Source organism: Rhea americana, unplaced genomic scaffold (assembly GCF_003343005.1).
Source record: "Rhea americana isolate MKP2758 unplaced genomic scaffold, rheAme1 scaffold_190, whole genome shotgun sequence".
NCBI classification, from domain to species: Eukaryota; Metazoa; Chordata; class Aves; order Rheiformes; family Rheidae; genus Rhea; species Rhea americana.
This window is the reverse complement of record NW_028186039.1, coordinates 845,749-866,448: the sequence shown is the minus strand read 5'-3', so window position 1 is coordinate 866,448 and position 20,700 is coordinate 845,749. Positions and strand designations below refer to the sequence as shown.

The following is a 20,700-nucleotide window of genomic DNA, read 5'->3' as shown; positions in this document are numbered from 1 at the left end:
AGACCCCTCGCTCAGCCCATTCGTGCCTCCATCCAATCCCCAGCTGCAGCCCCAGCTTCCTTGCCTCACTGCTCCCATCCTCCCAAGAAAGGCTCTCTGCTGGTTTGTGGGAAGTAACAAAGTCACTGCAACTGCAGTGCTGAGTCTAGGCCTGGAGCCAGGCCGTCGCTTCCTCCAATTTGAGGCTTCACATGGCAAGTTGTGAGCTGGATGCTCTCTGGGTTGCTGGGAGCTCCCTGCTTGTCTGTATGGCAAATGGGGACTTTGCCCAAAGGCCTCTATCATGTTTTATTGTTCTTTCCTCTGCAGCTCCTACCTTCACTGTAAATGGGCAACTCTGGAGGAGCTGGAGAAGGACCCCAGGATCTCTCAGAAGATAAAGCGCTTCCGGAACAAGCAAGCTCAGATGAAGCATATTTTTACAGAGGTGAGAGCTGAGTGCAGCAGGTTGCCATTCTCTTCCTCTGGCACAGCTGGAACTGACGGGTAGCTGAGCAGGCTGAGMGCCAAGCACTGCCTCTGGCATCTCTCCCTACCCAGTTGAGACCAGCTCCACAGCCAAAATCACTGTTGGGGCTGGGCAGTCAGGGCTCCAAGTGTAGCTGCATCTGCCCTGCCTGAGCTCTCCCATAGCCCAGCGAACCCTCAGTGCTGCCTAAAGCCCTGCCTGTGCCCTCTTGCTGAGGCTGCAGCTATGCCAACCCCACTGTGGCAATGTCCAGGTGAGCAGGTGGGGCTGCTGGAGCCAAGGAGCTGTGACAGTGCCCTGAACACCTGTGGTGTCACCGGAGGAGGCAAGGTCAGGGTGACAAATGTCACTTGCTGGGCGTTGCTTGCCCTGGAGTGCTGGGACAGCATTGTAGCCTTGGTGGGAGGGAGGGCAGCAGGGTTAGGGATCCTTCTGCATCTATCTGGGAAATGTGCCTCCTCATGGTGGAGCCAGGATGCTGTGGGAGAGGGGGAACTATAAGTACTTGGGCTTGTAGGAGCTTCTGCCTGTTCTACTCTATAAACAGATTAATCAAATTAATCTTGTTTAATATGAAGAATGTTCTGTAATTCATCTTGCTGCTCCAGATGTAGTTGTTGGATCTCCTTGAGTTGCCCCTTACAAGTGTAAATTAGGCCAGTAGGCTATGCAGATTACTCCGTGGATGTTGGATGCAAAGCTTGGAAGGGTTCAGATTTCTCACTCCTGAATCTGTTTGGGGTCTTTCCCAGGATGCGAAGAAAAAACATGTGTTCGAATGCACTGTATCATTCAGGATTCAGCAAGAAGCAAATGTTGTTTCACATGACTAGCTGGGGCTTGTAGAAGCCTATTTCCTCTCATTCCCCAGCCCTAGACATGTGTCTGTCCAAAGAAGCACTTCTCCACAGGCCTTCCTGAGTCCCTGCTGCGGTGTGAGGATGATCCCTTGCCTCATGAATGATTGCTGCTGGTGCTGCTTGTGGCTGCTGAGCTGGAAGTGGGAGGGGAGAGAGAGATGCAGGGCAGGAGAGCAAGACATTATCTTTGGTAGAGGACCAGGGGTTCACTGGGGGACAGCTGGAGGGACCCAGTAGGTGCTGTGTGTGGTGGCTCAGCACTGTGGCAGTCACAGCTCTGGATGCTGAATATAAGCTGGAGCACACAGCTCAGGCTGTGTACCTTGAGGCCACGTGGGCTGGGGCAAACGTTCCTCCCTCCCAGCAAGGGCAGCATGGAGCCAATGGCCACTTTAAAGCAAGGATTTGCCTTCTGCAGGGCTCCTGTGACCTCCTGTGTCAGAGACAGATGTCATGTACCTGCTCCTGTGGGCACTTCATGTGCTGAACTCAGCAGCATTCTGGGGACAGATGTCCCACAGCTGTGTCTGTTGTGCCCACCGTCTGTTTAATCCTGGGATCACCTTGAACTTACCTCTCTTTCTGTTCTTTGCTGTCACAGCCTGATGAGGATTTGTTCAACCCAGACTATGTGGAGGTGGATCGAATCCTGGAGGTGGCTCACACGAAGGACCCTGACACTGGTGAGGTGAGTGGATGCCTTGCTTACTTGCCCTGCGGAGGGAGGGAGGCTCAGCAGGAAGCTTGATCCTGCTGGAAGTACATCACATGCAATCTTTGACAGATTTGAGGCCTTGCCAGCCTCGCACAACCTGAATCCTGCCCTAGGAGCCACTGGGCACAGGGAGATAATATGTGGGCCACTGACTGATTCTCACTGGTGGCTTGCAGCTGGGCGTTGAGCTGACCTGCTGGTGAGCGCTGTGCTGCTCTGCCAGCCTGTGTCTCTTTGCACTGCAGGAGGTGACTCACTACCTGGTGAAGTGGTGCTCGCTGCCCTACGAGGAGAGCACCTGGGAGCTGGAGGAGGATGTCGACCCAGGGAAGATTAAAGAGTTTGAAGCCCTCCAAATCCCTCCAGAAATCAAGCATATGGTAACGTACCCAGAGGTAACGTACCTGGCTGGGAGCTCACTGCCCTGGAAGGGCAGGGAATGTGTTTTGCCAAGATACAGCAGTGCTGACCTTTTGGGCCCTGGTACTTCAGTGCAAGCCCCGTATCTTCCCCTCCAGATGGGTTAGTGGAATCTGAGGGTGGGATACTGAGGACAAAACCTCTCTATGAATGAGCTGACTGTCAATATCTGTTTTGAAGTATTGTCCTGAGGTGCAGTCCCAGGAGCGCAGCCTTGCCACACTGAGTACTAGCCTCTTCCTCTCCATGGATCTTGCTCCTGCTCTCTCCTAGGAGCGCCCGGCATCTGAGTCCTGGCAGAAACTGGAGAAGTCCCGGGAATATAAGAACAGTAACCAGCTGCGGGAGTATCAGCTGGAAGGAATGAACTGGCTGCTCTTTAACTGGTATAACAGGTGAGGAGGGGCTGGAGCCCTGAGGGGCCAAAAGGAATCCCACTGACAGTGGGGCCTCAGTGCAGGCACAGCGTACACTGTCATGGGAACAGCAGGRTCAGGGAAGCACAGTCAACTAGCAGAGGCCTGACAGCAGCCGGTGAGACCTGCCAGTGCTGGAGCTGACAGGCAGCAGCCAGAAAAATTGTTTTAGCTTTGCAATTCAACCTTTAGGAATGTTTCTCTCTGRTAAATGCAGATGTGTTTTGGAGAGGAGTCTAAGATACAGCTGAAATTTGGCATTGGCCAGGCTGCTGGTGACCCATTCTTGTGGCAGGAATGCAGAAATAACACTTGTTCTTGGCTGCAGCAGGCCATCAGATATGTCTTTCATTGACCAGTGTGTACCCAGAGGCATCTTTCACACTAATTTTGGGTTCATCATTTGCGAGTGATTGGGTGGTGTTGCAGTTTGGGCCTCTTGTAGTGCTGTACTGATGCCACTGGGTTGCAGGTCTCCCCACCATTCACCTTGCAGGGTCAGAGAGGTGCAGGTGGAGGTGACATGTCTAGTGTCACGTCAGGGAGTCAGTGACAGCGTGGTTCCTGCTCCTACAAGGCATGTTAATGTACCCCTGTCCATCTCTGCAGGAAGAACTGCATTCTGGCTGATGAGATGGGGCTGGGGAAGACAATCCAGTCAATCACCTTCCTCTCAGAAATCTTCCTGATGGGCATTCATGGCCCCTTCCTCATCATTGCACCCCTCTCCACCATCACCAACTGGGAGAGGGAGTTCCGTACATGGACGGAGATGAATGCCATCGTGTACCACGGCAGCCAGATCAGCCGACAGATGATCCAGCAGTATGAGATGGTGTACAGGGACACGCAGGTGATTCATGCATGCAGTGCTCCCAGGATGCATCCTCCAACCCTGCCTTTCTTTATCTGGGAAGCATTAGGCTGCATGTGAAGCTTGCAGTTCATCTAGAGAGGGCAAGGTGATCTTTTAAGACCCGTTTGCTGGCATGGGCTCCAGGGTGCACTGTGTATGGGTGAAGAACAGGCCCGACTCATGCAGACAAGGGAAAATGCTGCAGAGCCCCAGCTGCAGCTTCTGGCCAGGCTTGTCTCTGTGCCCCAGAGCAATGTGTACGTTGGAGAGACACGACCTGTGGCCAGCATGTGGAGGCTTGAAGTAACCTGCCTGCTTCTTGAGGGAGGTGAATCAGGGAATCCCAACTAGGATTCTGTTGCTGATAGGGTGGGAAGCCTGTGTGGACCAGCAGGGATGTCTGTCTGCCAGAATGCAGCCGGTGTTCTGCTGCTTTGCAGGACCTGCAAGGTCAYGCACTGCCTCTGGTTTCTGTCTCTGTAGGGTAACCCTCTCCCTGGGATCTTCAAGTTCCAGGTGGTTATCACCACCTTTGAGATGATCCTTGCCGACTGCCCAGAGCTGAAGAAGATCCAGTGGCGCTGTGTGGTCATAGATGAGGCACATCGCCTGAAGAACAGGAACTGCAAGCTGCTGGAGGGGCTGAAGCTCATGGCCCTGGTGAGGATGTCTTGCCCAGTTTTTTATGAGAGTAGGGTGGGCCAGAGGTGGCAATACCTAAYGGTCAGATACCACAACAAGCTGCTCAGGCCCAGTGCTAGGGCTGAGAGCTTCTTATCTCAGAGGGGAGACTATCTGAGACCCATCAGATCGCTGAAGCAGTGCCAGCGGTGGAGGGCCATTTGGTGGAGGAGACATCTGCATCTGTCACAAATTCCTTTTTCCTGAAGTGGGACATTAACTCACATCTGGCCAAGTCCCTGCATGTTCCTCCTATCTTTATGCACTCCCTGGCAGAGCACTACCCAGCCATGCAACATGTTTGAGGCTACTGCAGCACACAGAAGCAGTTACTGGCCAGCAGTATGTGGCATCCTTTGGCTGTGGTATGCCTTGTACACTGTTGTCAACAGGGTTGCAGTGTTTAAGCTCTTCTTTCACTGCTCTGCAGACATGGGATCAGTCTGTGCCAGGGATGAGTTGCAGGACTGTGTATTGTGAAAAAGGGATCAATGAATTGCCCTGGGAAGTGGATTTGCATGTCCATCTCCTTTCCTGCACTGTGGAAAGGAAGATTATTTGTACCTCGCAGCCTTACTCAGCTTCTGTCAAACTCACCTGCAGCAGAGCCAGGCTCCTGAAGGTTATCAGTCTGGTGAGCCCTGGGAGACAGGGCCTGGGGACAGGTACCCGATGCTGGAGCCTGAGGTATCAGTGCACGGAAGGGAATGCGTTCTTCTCAAGGGGCTCATCCCTTTCCCACACTCAGAGCTTTTGAGGGATTGTCTGGACCCGTTTCTCCTTTTAATTGTGCATATACCTACATGGAGAACCTCTAAGAACAGCTCTTCCATGTTCCCAGCATGCACTTGACACAGTAATATGTCCCTGCTCATTTTGGAGCACTCTCCACTCACTGGCCCTAGCAGCAGGTCTCTGATGCCCCTCGATATTGCAGGTGGGGAAATCAAGGTACAGAGCAGTGATGTGACCTGCCACAGGGTAGAATCAGCAGTCATTTCTAGAGCACCCCACTTCCAGGCTCTTCCAGGTTAGGCTATGCTCCCTCTTGTGCTATTAAAAAGTGCTGGAGAGAAATCCTGCCCCCCAGGGGCACTGTAGCTTGAGCTTTGTTAGCATGCCCATCTGCATGCAAGGACAGTCCTGCCTGAGGATTTTGAGCGAGGGCAGGGGCCAAGGTGCAGGGACAATGTGAGATTCTCAGTTTTGGCTGTTCGTGCTGCACAGAGCTAGAGCATTTATCCAGGTGAGAGACTTGGGAAATGTGAGATGGTGTGGCATGGCACCAGCCAGCACCCTTTCTGGGAGCATGCATGTCTCCAAGCCACAGAGTGTGTTTGTAGGATTGGAAGACAAGGAGCACTGCACTTGTGTAGCCCCTTGGACCCAACCAGAGGGTCTGAGCCCTGACCTTGTTTTCTGTATATATCCAGGAGCACAAGGTGCTGCTGACAGGGACCCCTCTGCAGAACTCAGTGGAGGAGCTCTTCAGCCTTCTGAATTTCCTGGAGCCACAGCAGTTCCCCTCAGAGACGGCTTTCCTGGAGGAGTTTGGGGACCTGAAGACAGAAGAACAGGTACCAAGAAGGGCCCTAGAGGAGTGAGACTTGTGACTATTAGCACAAGCCTTTGTGGCACCAGGTCACCTGTCTAGGGGCACCCTCAGACATGTGCTTCATGGAAGCAAATAGTACTTCTCACTGCTTAAAGGTCAGCTCAGTTCAAGGTACAGTGTTGCAACTCTGGACTCAGCTGTGAGAAACTTTGGAGAGAGGAGACCAACCTGTGCCAAGGTCACAGTCTGCTCTCTGCCTAGCTCCCTTCCTTGCATGCCTGGGCAGCACAGCACATACTGCTTTCCCACCACTTCCTGTCCTTGAGAAGAGCAGAAGCATAGAGGGAGTGAGAAGGTCTGGAAATACATGTGTCCATCACTCTCTCAGGTACACTTGGGGAACTGTCCTCCGAAGCTGGACTTAAGTGTGGGGCACTGACAGCAGCACCGTTCTTTGGGCTCTGCTGTTGCCATTTGAGTGTCTGGCTCAAGTGGAGATTTCACAAACATCATGATCCTCAGAGGGCAGGCTCTGGAGCGTGTAGACACATGGAGCAACCAGCATCTCAGCCGCTATCAAAGCTCCCAGTTCTACTCCTTCTGCGGACACATTCCCTCATTGCCAACTGCAGACAGAGTCTGCGTATGCCACATGACGTATAAGATGTACTGGGACCCAGATGCTTTTGTTGTGGAAGCATGTCAAACAGGCAACAGCTAACACTGAGCACTCAGAGTAGAAGCTCAGAATCACAGAATGGTTGAGGTTGGAAGGGACCTTCAGAGATCATCTAGTCCAAAACCCTTGCTCAGGCAGAGTCACCTAAAGCATATTGCTCAGGGCCCTGCCCAGATGGCTTTTGAATTTCTCCAAGGATGGAGATTCCTCAACCTCTCTGGGCAACCTGTTTCACTACTCAGTCACTCTCACAATAAAAAAATGTTCCCTTAGATTCATACACAACTTCCTGTGTTTCAGCTTGTGCCTGTTGCCTCTTGTCCTGTTGCTGGGCACCACTGGGAAGAGTCTGATCCCCTCTTCCTAACACCCTCCTTCAGATATTTGTATGCATTGGTAAGATCCCTCCTGAGTCTTCTCTTCTCCAGGCTGAAAGTCCCAGCTCTCTCAGCTTTTCCTCATATGAGAGATGCTCTAGTCCCTTAATCATCTTAGGAGCCCTCCACTGAACTTGCTGCAGTAGTTCCACATCTTCCTTATGCTGAGGAGCCTGGAACTCGACACAGTACTCCAGGCCTCACCAGGACTGAGCAGGGGAGAAGGATCACCTTCCTTGACCTACTGGCAACACTTTTCCTAAGGCAACCCAGGATACCATTGACCTTCTGAGCAGTGCCATTCAGCCATTTTTCAGTCCACTTCACTGTCTACTCATCTACCCTGTACTTCATCAACTTGCCTATGAGGATATTATGGGAGACGGTGTCAAAAGCCTTACTGAAATCAGGGCAGATAACACGCGCTGCTCTCCCCTTATCTACCCAGCCAGTCATTCCATCATAGTAGGCTGTCAGGTTGGTAAAATGAGCAGGTTGGTTGAAGATGAACTATGGAAGGAAGTATCACCCTACAGGACAGCTGCAAACTCAGCCCTTGGCTGAGAAGTCCATCTACTGGCTCCTCTTCACAGGGAGAAACCAGCCATGGGGTCTCTGGTGTAGTCAGCAGAGGTGCTGCAGATTTCATGTCCCAGGACTAGTCACTCGTGCCTGCACTAGGGAAGCCATCCACTAAAGTTGCCCTGGTTCTCAGCAAAGCAACTGCTTTAGTGTTCTGGGCTGTTGACCACTGGGCCACCTGTACTGGGTTTCCAGCCTGGGGAGGCTCTGGTGTTGCAGATCCTTCTGTCATGTCACCGTGTGCTTACAATGCAGAGAGGGCAGTGAATCTCTGTGCTTGCTCTGGCAGGTTAAGAAGCTGCAGTCCATTCTAAAGCCCATGATGCTGCGACGTTTGAAGGACGATGTGGAGAAGAATCTGGCACCCAAGCAGGAGACCATCATTGAGGTGGAGCTGACCAATATCCAGAAGAAATACTACCGGGCCATTCTGGAGAAGAACTTCTCCTTCCTGTCCAAGGGCGCCAACCAGCACAATATGCCAAACCTCATCAATACCATGATGGAGCTGCGCAAGTGTTGCAATCACCCGTATCTCATCAATGGTGAGGGCTGTGTGCGGGAGATGTGGGAGAGCCTGGCCTCACTGCAATGCTTACTAACTGCTGTTTGCAGAGGCCACCCAACTTGGCAGCCAGCTCTGGCATTAGTGCTCTCTGCTACTGGTGTGTCCATGCACCCAAGTCTAGCATAGGATGCAGTGATCTGCCTTGCTGCTCTCATGGTCAGCCCAGCTCCCTTCAAATGCTGCTTGCTTGCAGTCAGCATCTGCCTCAGGGTCTTGCTGGAGTCTGTGTAGAGCTGGGTTTGGGGGCATCCTCTCCAGCATCCTAATCTGGCTCACTCTACCCAGAGCTGATGCAAGAACGAGTGGAGTCACAGAAGTGAAGGGGTTTCTGTAGGTCCCTAGTCCCACTCAGTAGATCAGGTTGGCTACATGGGGTCTGTTCTTTGTGTGATGCCTTGCTGTTGCACTGAACAGAAGGCTGGGGGCGGCTTCTCTGCCAGTCCAGTCAAGAGGCCGAGCAGGGGCTCTGCCCAGACCTCACTTCTGTTCTCACCTGACAGGGGCAGAGGAGAAGATCCTGGAAGACTTCCGTAAAACGCACAGCCCGGAGGCACCAGACTTCCAGCTTCAGGCAATGATCCAGGCGGCTGGGAAGCTGGTGCTAATTGATAAGCTGCTTCCCAAGCTGATCGCAGGTGGGCATAAGGTGCTCATCTTCTCTCAGATGGTGCGCTGCCTGGACATCCTGGAAGACTATCTCATTCAGAGGCGGTTAGTACAGGCTTCAGCATTCACCATGGCTCTTCCATGTCATGTTGCCCCAAGACTGTAGGTATAGAGTGGAGACAGCCCAGCAGTGGGTTTTGGCCATTCTGTGCCTGTGGACCAAAGGATCTGAGTTACAAGCTACCCGTGGTGGGTGCAGCTCTGACCTGTCTATTTTGCATTGCCCAGAGCTGGTCCTAAGAGTGACCAAATGGAAATAGGCTCTTCCCTTGGTTATAGCAGGGCCCATGAGTCTTATATCCCTACACTGAGTGTGGGTTTGTGATGGTTGTGCCATCATAACAGGAAAGGCTCTTGGGATCAACCACARCGTGCACAGGCTGATGAGGACTGAGTCTCCATCTGTGCACTGGTCCTGCCCGCAAACCCTGCCAGTCTGCATTCCCACACAGAGCCTGGGGGAAGGATCAACAAATGATCAATAGCTGCAGTCAGTTCAGGCCCTGCTCTCACCTCTTCCCCTCTTGGAGCAGGTACACGTATGAGCGAATTGATGGGCGAGTGCGCGGGAACCTGCGCCAAGCTGCCATTGACCGCTTTTGCAAGCCCGATTCGGATCGCTTTGTCTTTCTCCTCTGCACCCGGGCGGGCGGGCTGGGCATCAACCTTACCGCTGCCGACACCTGCATCATCTTTGATTCAGACTGGAACCCACAGAATGACCTCCAGGTAATGGGCCAGGCTATGATAGCTCTGAGGCTGCTTGCCTTCAGGCATGTGAGAGAGACAAGACAGGAGGTCCCATAGCACAGCCGCCATCACTTAAGCCAGGCAGGGAGAGAAGGGCAGCAGCACCAAGCTGTACTGGGCATGGGGTGTAGCACTGGGAGAGCCGGTAGGAGTGCAGGCTGGGGGGATGTGTCATGGGGTAGATGGTGGCTGCAAAAAATAGTGTGAGCTGCAGACCAGGCAACACTTTCCCCATGTCTGGTGCTGGAGGGGGTGAAGTGTTGGGTGCTCCATCACCTGCAGAAAGCAAAGGCTACAATCTAAGGCCCCTGTCTTTGCCCAGAAGTCATGAATGTCCACAGCCACGCAGAGCTGGGGCAAACCAGTACCTGCTGGCATAGCCACACCAGATCAGCCACAAGCACTTGGTGAGGGGTGCACTGGGAGATGGAGTGGACTGTGATGCTGGTGGCAAAGTGGTGGGTACTGGTGCTGGGTGCCACAAGCCAAACAGTCACTGTGGTGCTGGGCTTACTGTATTTGAAGCTGTGTTCTCTGCTGTCACAGGCTCAAGCTCGTTGCCACCGGATCGGGCAGAGCAAGGCTGTGAAAGTCTATCGCCTCATCACCAGGAACTCCTATGAGAGGGAGATGTTTGACAAGGCTAGTCTGAAGCTGGGCCTGGATAAGGCTGTGCTGCAGGACATCAATCGCAAGGGCAGCACCAATGGGGTAGGCTGGCTGTCAGAGCGGGACTGGGTGGGAAGCTGTGCGGGAAAGCTCCTTCCCCTGCGACCTGTCCCTGTGCTGATTCTGTGGTGGGGGAGGCATGCAGGGCTATGTCTGCAGGTAGGAGACAAAAGCCCTGTAGCTCTGCAGGGCGGTTTCAAGAGCAGCATACAGCACTGAGTAGAGTAGAAAAACAGATCAGGGAGAGGAGGAGGCTAGGTACCTGCTGGAGGAAGAGCAAGTAACTGCTGGGCTGGAGCAGAGACCTGGGCATGCTCCTGGGAAGCAAAGCTCGTTCCCGCACACTTGCACTGCTGCTGTTTGGCCTGGCAGGTCTTCCCTCCACGGCCCCGGGGTTCAAGGACACATGCAGTACTGTGTCAGGGTGGCACAGACTGAACTCCCTGAGTATGCCTCAGGCAGCATTTTGAAGTAGCCTCCCTGTTGTGGCAGTGGGAAATCTGGGCTGACTTGGGACATCTCTGCCCTTCCTCCTGGGGCAAAGAGCCTTACCCTGTTGCACCAGTGCCTGGGGTAGCTGGTGCAGGGTTGGTGATGCGCTTGTGTTTTGGGCAGGTTCAGCAGCTCTCAAAGATGGAGGTGGAGGACTTGCTACGAAAAGGTGCATACGGCGCTCTCATGGACGAGGAGGATGAAGGATCCAAGTTCTGTGAGGAAGACATTGATCAGATCCTCCAGCGCAGGACACAGACCATCACAATCCAGTCTGAGGGAAAGGGATCCACCTTTGCCAAGGTGTGCCGTGCACCTCTGGGAGGGAAGGGTGCTGATTCCCTGTTGGACTCCCTCTTGAGGTCTTGAGGGACGTGCTGGCAGGGTGCCACACACTAGTGTTAGGTTGACCTCTTACCTGTGCTGGGCTGAAGCTGTAACTAAGCTGCAGCCAAGCTCTGCTGCTTGATCCTCTGCATGTAGGAATAGGGTGGACGGTCAGCACAGCAGGGAGGGAATGGTCAGCCCAGCACTACCCTGGCTGGGGGATGGATGTATGGCCATCCAGCAGGGCTCATGTTGTTGGCATCTGCTTTGCCTGGGTTCACCGTACTTTGAAGCCAGCCTAGGCTGGTGAGAAAGGAGACCAGAGCTTGCTTTCCTCCAAGTACCAGGCAGTGCCAGGTTGTGCTCTGTCACTGRGGAATCATATTGCCAGTGGTTTGAACTAGGGGGACAAACCCTCTGTGCTAAGAGATACAGGGCTCCTTTGTGTCCCAAATGGGGCACTGCTCTGGGGAGGTGCAGGTGGCACTGTAGGGTGGAGGGCTCTGTTCTTGTGTTGGGCTTGGGGCTCCTTACTGCAGCAGCAAGGCATGCTCAGAGCTAGACTCTTCCCCCAGGGCAGTTACGGACAGAGTCAGGCCTTTTGCTGGGGAGGATGGGTGAGTTCTCAGCCTACCTGCTCTCAGATGCTGGGAAAATGCACAGGGCTGATCTTTACTCATGGGCTGAGCTTATTTGATCTGGAGTCTGTCGCCTCCCCAGCCTTTCTGAACACTGATACTGCCTTTGGTATGGTGCTTTGCAGAGCAGAAATGCACTTAGTTTCATGGCAATGTGGGAAAGTGTTGTGGTACCCACAGCAAAGTTCTCCTGCAGCCCAGCCCATCTCTGCATCCAGCCTTGCTCTTCTGCTGCCCTGCCCTAAGACCTGGGTCTGCAGGGAAAGCCTCAGGAGTGGCACAATGTGGATGCTAACCTGTGTGATACCAGGGGCTGTGTGCTACTGTCCCATGGAGAGCTGACAGTGGAGCCCTGACAGTGCTACAGCAGCAGTGTCCTGAAGTCTGCCAGCGGAAGGGAGCCTGAGGACCCAACCCTGTGCCACACTTCTTGGCTGGTGTCTTCTAGGAGCGCAGAAGGCCATCCAGCTCTCCTCCACTTGCAGGTGGCACGACCCAGGCTCAGTTTCCAGTGAGTCAGGCAGAAGGACATAAAAGAGAGAGGTTCAGCTCCTTTAAGGAAAGAGTCCTTTGCTGTGTTTCATCACAGGGTGTAACACAGCTTGGCAGAGAGCCTATCTACTGTGGAAAGAAGTGCTGGGAGAGTCTCTGTGGGGGAAAGCACAGCTGAACGGTGGGCTGCAATCTGGAAGTTCACTGCTTTTCTTTCACTCCCAGGCCAGCTTTGTAGCATCAGGAAACAGAACTGACATTTCCTTAGATGACCCCAACTTCTGGCAGAAGTGGGCGAAGATAGCAGAGCTTGACACAGATGCCAAGAATGAAAAGGTAGGATCCAGCTCGCAACCACACTCTGTGCTCATGTGCCCCACAATGGAGCTGACCACTGCCTGACGTGGTCCCCTTCCCCCTCATTCTCCAGATGGGAGCTATGGGACTTCTGCTGCAGAGTAGCTGCCACTTGTTTCTGAAGTATTGTGTTTCAGTGAGAGATCAGGAACTACAGCAATGGAAGACTGACCCTTAAAGGTTGGCTAAACTCCCAGTTCCTCTGAAGCCATGTGTTGGGTGTGTCTATCTGGTTGAGGAACCGTGCTCTGTGTGCCCCGAGACCTGCTGGCCCTGGTGTGCTCTCCTCAGCCAGTACAGCACTGGAGGCCCTTTTCTGGGGCCGTGGCACCGTGGCCATGTTCAGGGAGGCTTCACCTCAGCAGTGAGTCCAGCCATGTGGTGAACTGGAAACAAAGCTGATTCTGAGAGGCAGCAGATAACATCAGAGCATCCCTTGAGTCCCTTGGTCTGTCATGCATCACGCAGTCCTGTTTAATTCCAAGGGGAACATAATTATCCCATAATAACCACACTCCCCTATTGTGATTTATTCTTAATGTTTAACATGTGGGTTCCAGCAGCAGCATGGGAGAATTTTAAGGAGATACGGTGGCACTATGGTGTGAGAAGCCACTGCTCAAGATGCTTGTAGGCACTGGCGCCCCCACTTCTCAGCTTCTCACCAGCTTCACTGAATATGGTGGGACCTCTGGAACTGAGGGTGCCTTGCTGAGCAGGTACTGGGCTACTGGTGCTAGAGTAGGAGCCCCATACTGGGAGCCCTTGTACTGGCCAGGCTGGAGCAGGCAGTGGTAGCTCGCAGGAACACAGCACCACTTGCAGGGGAAACGTCTCTTTCTGCTGAACGTGGTGATACCATGCAGGCTGTGAGGTGCCGTGGTGCTTCCCGCTGGGTTTGGGCTCGCAAATGAAGGCAGGTTGCAAGGAGGCGGAGTGACGTTGTGCCATGGCGCTGAGTTTGCAGGCCATGGCTGCGCAGGGGCCCTGGGCCTGCTTTGGGCCTTGGAGCTCCTCTGCAGGTTTGAGCAAGGTGGGGAAGAAGCTGCCAAGGATCTGTGCCTGCAGGAGGACAGACACAGCTGTGCATGGTGGCTGTCAATGCTCCTTTTTCCACCTTGCTCAACTTCCCATATTCTCTGGGCAGAAGGATGCAGGCCGGGCCGTCCCCGTGGCCAGTGCTGTACCTCTGTGTTCTTGGCCGTGGCAGTGCAAGGAGTAGAGGGACCAAGAGGAGCTCTGGCTTGRGCAACTCCTCCCATAGTTCCCCTTGCTCTTATGGTACCAAATGCTCTGTTATGTGGCCTGTTGGATATTTCCCATGTCAAATGAGATACTAGCTACATTAGCCTGAGTCTGTGGGGTTGTTCAGCTGAAGGTCAACATCTAAGCTTTGCTTACTGTAATCAGATTGCTCTAAAAGCCAAACACCAGACCACTCCACCTCCATCATGGAAGATTGTACTATTTTCTCCATCTGCAATTGCAGCCCTTCTGTCCTGCTTTCCAGCCAGCGATGGGAACAAGGAATAAAGCCAAATGGATCTGGCAGGTCCACTGCCATGTCCAGGCAAGGAAGGTGCAGATGGTACATGGACGCTCTGAGAGTCTTGCTTGCTGCCCTGCCTGGCAAATCAGCTCCTTCCCAGCCGTGCCTGTGCAGAAACATAGTAGCTGGAGCTCCTGGGAGACTGGTGCTTGGCTCCAAATGATGTGATAGCAGAGCTGTTGGACATTCCCCACATGCCTTTGAGGAGCATGTTCCAGGAGCACCATCCTTGTTCTCGGCCCCTGCTCGCTCTGTGCGTTAAAAGAGCTTCCTAGCAAGCCATGTAAAAGCTAAGATGGAGCTGAGGAGAGGCCAGTGACTCACTGCTTGTCTGGAGGCAAGAGCGAACAGCTGGGGTCTGGTCCCTGCTCCTGCCCCTGAGCTCGGCCTGCCAAGCCGAGGCCAGCTGGGCCTCTCCGCCTCGGCTCCTCCAGCAAGCGCAGGGCTGCACGCAGGCTGCTTCCGCAGGGCCCGGGGGCTACCTACGGCAGCAACGCTCGAGCAGATGGCCTCAGACAGCAGCGAGAGGGAGGCCTGGCAGCTCCGCAGAGTTCTTTGATCGAACAGGGAAAGCAGGAGGGGGTGTGTGTGTGTGTGCATGCACGCGCGTATGCACACCTGCGCTGAAAGCAGGACAGGTTCAGCGGGCTCCATGATGCCTTGGATGCGTTCAGCAGCGTGTGGCAGGAGAAGAGGCACAGCTCTGCTACTTAATTCTCCTGCACCTTTTCAGTGGCAGGATTTTTTGTGCCAGTCCCACCTCCCCTCTCCTCGACACAGAAATTACGCTGCGTCCTGCATGGCACTTGGCCCAGGCACTGCTGGCAGGGCCGGGAATATGACTGAGAGCTGAATCATCTGGTGACTGTCAGCAGTTTGAACCCGGAGGGCCTGATTTTCAGCCTGTGATTATTGAGGCTGAGTTTTGCGCTGGCCAGGAATCACCTTGTGCGCACAGACACCTCATTGGGAACGGTTACCATAGCGACAAGGTGTGTTAACCAGCCGTGGGGCTGGCCAGCCACTAACTGGATGCTAAAGATGGTCATGGGCTTGGAAGACATGGACCGAGCTGGGAGGGCAGCATGGAAAGGGCCCTGTGCCCTGATGAGGGGGCAATTTCTGCCCTTACCTGAGCATGTTCTCCTCTCTGTGTCCCTTGTAGGAGAGCTTGGTCATTGACAGGCCCCGGGTGAGGAAGCAAACCAAACACTACAACTCCTTTGAGGAGGATGAGCTGATGGAGTTCTCCGAGCTGGACAGTGACTCCGACGAGCGGCCCACGCGCTCGCGGCGCTTCAACGAGAAGACACGGCGGTACCTGCGGGCTGAGTGCTTCCGTGTGGAGAAAAACCTGCTCATATTTGGGTGGGTCTCACCTCCCCTCTCAAACAGCGCGGTTGTGGCCTCCAGCTGCCCAGCATGCACATGGGCYGCTGGCTGCCTGAGCCGCTTGTGTCCGCCATGAGTGATGGCTGCCCCAAGCAGTGTCCCTTCCCTCCTGCACTGACTCCTGTGCTGGGACCTGGACTGTTTGGCCCAAAGGGAAGATCTGGGTTGGAAGGAGAGTAACGTGGGCAGAGCATGAACCAACCAGCAGTCAGGGCTCCCAAAGCCTGCTCCGGCCTCTGCCCTGCTCAGTCCTAGGCAAACATCTTCCCACTTTGTGCTCCCCTAATGCAGAGACGTAACAACCGCTGCCCATGGGAGCTGATAGGGCTGTGCCATCATGCTGAAGGGAAGGCACTGGAGGTATCTCTAGTTCTTCAGGAATATTTGCTGTGTTTGTGTTCTAGCTGGGGACGCTGGAAAGATATCCTGACCCATGGGCGGTTCAAGTGGCATCTGAACGAGAAGGACATGGAGATGATTTGTCGGGCCTTGTTGGTCTATTGCGTCAAACACTACAAAGGGGATGAGAAGATTAAAAGTTTTATCTGGGACCTCATCACACCAACGAAGGATGGCCAGAACCAGGCTCTGCAGAATCACTCAGGTATTGCGTGTTCTCTCTGCCATTGCACTGCTACTTGTCACTAGTGTGTCTGCTCCTGGGACGGAGGCTGCAGCAGTCAAACCAAAGGTGACTGAAACAGCCAGGAAGCAGTTGTGCTTGAGCACAGGGACTTTCTCTGTGCAGAACTAGTGGCTCTCATAGGACTAACCTCCACAGATCCTCAGAAACAGTGGCAGAGGCTGGCTGAGTGGAGGAGGGTATTCCTTGATTCCCAGTGCCTGTGTGGTCCTGGCTGGTGCTGGGAGGGATCCTGTTTGTGGGAACAGAGATGCCAGCCAACTCTTGGGTGCATGATGCTAAGTTTTTTTCTGGTCTGAGAATACTCGTAGGGCTCCCCAGTGCAGAGAGATGCTGTGCAGTAAGTTCATGGGGCACAGCTGCTGTGCACTGTCAACCGTGTGAACATACTCGATGCGATAGGTGTGAGGGTAGAAGTGGGTATGGAAGTGCCTGGCTATTCCTCAGGGCATTGCAGGATGCAGAACGGATCGTTGCATGGGAATCCTGCCTGTGCCCGCTGGGGAGCCCTGGCCCTAAAGCTAACAGGAGAGACTGCCAGGCGCTCCTCTCGTGGCTGCTTGGTGCCCCAACCATGCCAGGGTGAGCTGGTGATGCAGTTTGTGCAGTGTTCTCACCCTACGTAGCCAGCTTGGATCTCCTCTCATTGTAGTCTGATCCCAGACACCCCGGTCTGCAGTGCCTGCCCTCGTCAGTGCAGGTGTAGTTTTGCTGGTTTATCCTGAAATCTCTGCAATGCAGAATCCTACTAAGGTGGCGTGGCCTTCTCCCACTTCATAAGTCTAGCAGAAATATTTATCTCAGGTTTGGCTGTGCTCTCGCTGTTCCGAGGACCAGTACATATCTTTTCCAACCTGTGTGCGGTCTAAATACCCCATATATTGTGTCACATGTGGAGTTTTGAATTCCATCTGCATTGTGTTTGGCTGAGGCTTCCAGTGTAGCCGAGCCTTGGCCTGCCCCGTGCTCCTGCTGGGCTCTCTGCCTCTCTGCGTGGGGAGCGGGGCACTGCAAATTCACCCCTATGCCTGCAGTGCAGCATCTGCTCTCTGTAGGCATGCCTCGGAGCTGGAGCAGCATAACAAGCACAGCCCACGATGCAAACAGCATCATGCAGCCACAGTGGCCTTTGTCTGCAATGATGTGAAGGCAGAGCCTGTGCTGGCTCCTTGCATCAGCTGGAGGGTTGCGGCCTGAGACACTTAGTCACTGCCCATTCTGTGTTAGAGGACTGCGCCGATCTAGCAGCGCAATGCCTGCGTCATGCAGCTTCCACAATCAGGTGAGTTGGGCTGGGAGAGCTGCTCGGGGGAGGCCTCCTTGCTCTCATGGAGAGTGGTCACAGCCCCACGGCCGTGTGCGCTGTTTGTGTGCTTGTGATCCGTGGCAGAAGGTGAGTAGTGACAGGGTTGGGACTCTGCAGCCTGCCTTTGGCACCGGTGAGCCAGGGCTGAAACCTGAGGCTCCTGTTTCGATGTGGTGGAGCGCCCGAGAGGCTGTTTTGAAGTGGCGCAATTGGCAGCGTGAGGCACAAGGCTCCCGGATGCTGTTGCTGAGCCCTAGGGCATGCCATGTGTTACTTAGTGTTTGGAACACCATGATACACTCTCAAGACCCAACATAACTGTTTCCTTCTGTCTGGAAACATCTGGCTTGCTTTGCAGCATGAGATCTGAGCGTGTGGCTTTTAGTGGCCCGCTTAAGTTACTGTAGTCACTTTGGGCAACGTGAGTCACCTCGGCAGTGCTGTCTCCTGCTCTTGCTGCACAACCCTGCTCAGAAAAGGTTGGGACTTACCTCAAGAACCCTACGGGGAGCAGAGCAAGAGTAAGAAACAAATCGGTTGACATGAATGGGCTTGACTTAGATAATGCCAAGTAACGAACAAGCCACAGTTTCAGTGGAGGGTCAGTRATGCTTTACTGCAAGAGTAGCATTACAGTTGACGAATTTGGATATTTAGCAGAGAGAAGCAGCCCAGAGCTTCTCCATCAGTGTGCTGGAGTGGCTTTTCCTAGCTGTGAAACCACCCTGCAGTCTTGGCCAGAAGGGACAGCAAAACCATCTAGCCTAACCGCTAACTGGATGAGAGCAGAGAGCCCTCTGGTGCAGAGCAGCCACGCAGCTGGCCCTGCTGTGGCACACCAAGGAACCTGAGGTACCCCTCATATGTTTGCAGGGAGCTGACCAGGCAAGACGTACTCCAGGAATGCCTACTGTGCAGAAGACAACAGTAGACCTCCAGGACCCCTGCTTGTGTGTCCTGGGGACTGCGCTTCCTTAATCCCAAATCTAGTAAAGTGTGTGACTACAAAAGGGTGGGCAGAGTCAGCCCATCTCAGAGCTCTAGTCTAATCTACCTGATCCACCCCCATCCTGGCCAGGGGTGAGCTACCAAGGAAGGTAGTGTTAGCACAGAATGCATCAGGCCTGACTGTCCTGGAGATAGAAGTCCTGGTAACCACTGCTTGTCCCAAGCAGTTACCTGGGCTAGAGTGAGTCCTTTTACTGTCATGGAGCTGTAAGCATTAAGAAGGTGTTGAGGACACTGCAGTGCTTTCTAGTTACCCAAATGTTCAAGTCTGGATGTAAGGGGCAGAGCTGCTGAGGCTGTTTGTTCCCCTTCACAGACTTATGGCAGAGGAGGATAATCTGCCCAGGGAGGGGGCTAATCTGTCTCAGAAGACTCCAAACAATGGTGACCCCCATCAGGAGTCATATCCATGTTTCAGTGTGAACTCGCATCTTATTTCAAGGTTGAAGGTATATTTAATTTTCAGCTCCAGTCACTGGATGTCATTTTATCTTTATCAGCAAGATGGAACTGCATTCCTTTTCCGTTCAGTATCTCTGCCAAGTGTAAACACCCCCCTGCAGTGATCCGGTTCCCACGCAGCCCTTTTCCTGATGCACAGAATAGGAAACAATCGTTGAAGATYATCAGGATTATTTTCCAGCCTTTGATCACTCTGGAGCTTCTTGTTTGAACTCTTTTCCCTATTTACTGTGTCATCCTTGTGGAGTGAGACACACTTCAGAATTGCCATGGTGTCTAGGTCAGACTCTAAGAAGAGCTCTGCCCAGGATCATGGTCCCTTCTATGCTTCTATGTGATATTTTTATACATCAAGGGGTCACCTGATCTCTTTGGGCTTAGCCTTGTACTGAGGACTCATAACAATACAGTTTCTTTGATGATCCCTAAGTTCTTGGAGATAGAGTCTCCCACACTCTGGGTTTAGCCTGTGTGCTTTATTTACAGATCCCTCCCCTGCATTTGGCAGTAATGAAAGACTCTATAAACTCTTTGAGATCTGTCAGTTCTGATCCATCCATGTCTCATCCCTCTCATGTAATGCAAGTTTTAAACAAAAATGGCATGCCATATTAAATAGGATGTCAAACAGTGCTGCTCGTTGCTTTTATCAGCCAATTTTGTAGTCTTATTAAAAAGATGGAAGGCTGTTTTAATAAGATCTTGTGTCTCCTGTTCCAGTGCTGACTGACAATTATAGCTGAGCTACCACTTCTATAGTGACTGAAGATGAGCCTTTCCATGATTTTGCCCAGCTCAAGTCTTCTATCCAGCCATCCCCTTTCATCCTTTCTGAAATAGCTTTTCAGCTGTCCAGCCAAGCCACTCTCTCTGGTTGCAGGCACAAAATCTCAGAGTGGCACGGTGTTTCCGCCTCTGTGGTAGGGAAGACCTGAAGAACTACAGAAGGTGGATGAGGTGGACTCAGTTCTTTGAGATGTCTCTTCTGGGTCCCAGGCACTGCAATGGGTAGAGGAGAAATCATGGCATATTGACATGGAGGCATGGGGTGAAGTTGCTGCAGGACTCAAACTGTATCTGGAAGAGTTTCGGTGCCCTGCACAGCCTCGGTCTGGTGCTGGGGCTAGAAGAAAAGGTGCAGGGTGCTGGGGGGCTTCTAAATTGTGGCATGATGTTAACTGCACACAACCCACTCAGGGTGTGGAGCTGGGGGCTGTTGGTGGCTTTGTTAGGTTGGTTGGCTTGTGCGGGGTCCCTGCAGGGCTGTGATTGGAGCCTGCCCAGGTCCTGCTGGTGTGCCAGGGGCTGCAAACAGGAGCCTGGGGAAATGGGCTCTGTGGCCGCCACAGGGCCTGAGTGCCGGCGTGCAGAGGCAGAATTGGATGCGGAGTGGGTGCATGGACCTGCCGGAGGGAAGGTGTCAGGCAGTGGGGTATTGAGCCCTGCTTCTCATCCCAGCAGGGTGGGCTCCTGCCTTTCCTAGGGCTTTGACTTGCTCCATGTTTGTCGTTGGCAGCCTGTTCCAGCCACCCGGGCAGAGATGTGCCACTCCCTGGCTGTGCCAAGCATCGTCTCTGCCCCAGAACTGCCAGCATAGTTGGACTGCTGGAAGCAGGCACATCCCCACCTGATACACCTTCCTCATCTGATCTGGGTGCAGTGTGGCTTGGGCTCTGCTGTTCACTGGGAGCAGTTCAGATATTTAGGCACATGGCTCTTGCTACTCTCATCTCCCGTGAGCCTGGCTCACCAGTCTGCAACAGGAAGCTTT

General features: G+C 53.5%; 1 protein-coding gene across 2 annotated transcripts in view; it reads left to right on the top strand.

Annotated features, from left to right (window-relative positions):
* CHD6 (chromodomain helicase DNA binding protein 6) overlaps positions 1 to 20,700 on the top strand; it is a 70,922-nt gene that overhangs the window by 25,085 nt on the left and 25,137 nt on the right. For both annotated transcript variants that reach the window (XM_085302629.1, XM_085302628.1), the window contains exons 7-21: positions 310 to 427; positions 1,931 to 2,017; positions 2,290 to 2,439; positions 2,738 to 2,859; positions 3,490 to 3,733; positions 4,220 to 4,396; positions 5,851 to 5,994; positions 7,900 to 8,155; positions 8,679 to 8,889; positions 9,378 to 9,573; positions 10,141 to 10,305; positions 10,879 to 11,058; positions 12,438 to 12,548; positions 15,284 to 15,486; positions 15,915 to 16,114. In XM_085302629.1, the coding sequence (XP_085158755.1) occupies positions 310 to 427; positions 1,931 to 2,017; positions 2,290 to 2,439; positions 2,738 to 2,859; positions 3,490 to 3,733; positions 4,220 to 4,396; positions 5,851 to 5,994; positions 7,900 to 8,155; positions 8,679 to 8,889; positions 9,378 to 9,573; positions 10,141 to 10,305; positions 10,879 to 11,058; positions 12,438 to 12,548; positions 15,284 to 15,486; positions 15,915 to 16,114 (2,564 nt within the window). The remainder of the gene's footprint in view (positions 1 to 309; positions 428 to 1,930; positions 2,018 to 2,289; positions 2,440 to 2,737; positions 2,860 to 3,489; positions 3,734 to 4,219; positions 4,397 to 5,850; positions 5,995 to 7,899; positions 8,156 to 8,678; positions 8,890 to 9,377; positions 9,574 to 10,140; positions 10,306 to 10,878; positions 11,059 to 12,437; positions 12,549 to 15,283; positions 15,487 to 15,914; positions 16,115 to 20,700) is intronic.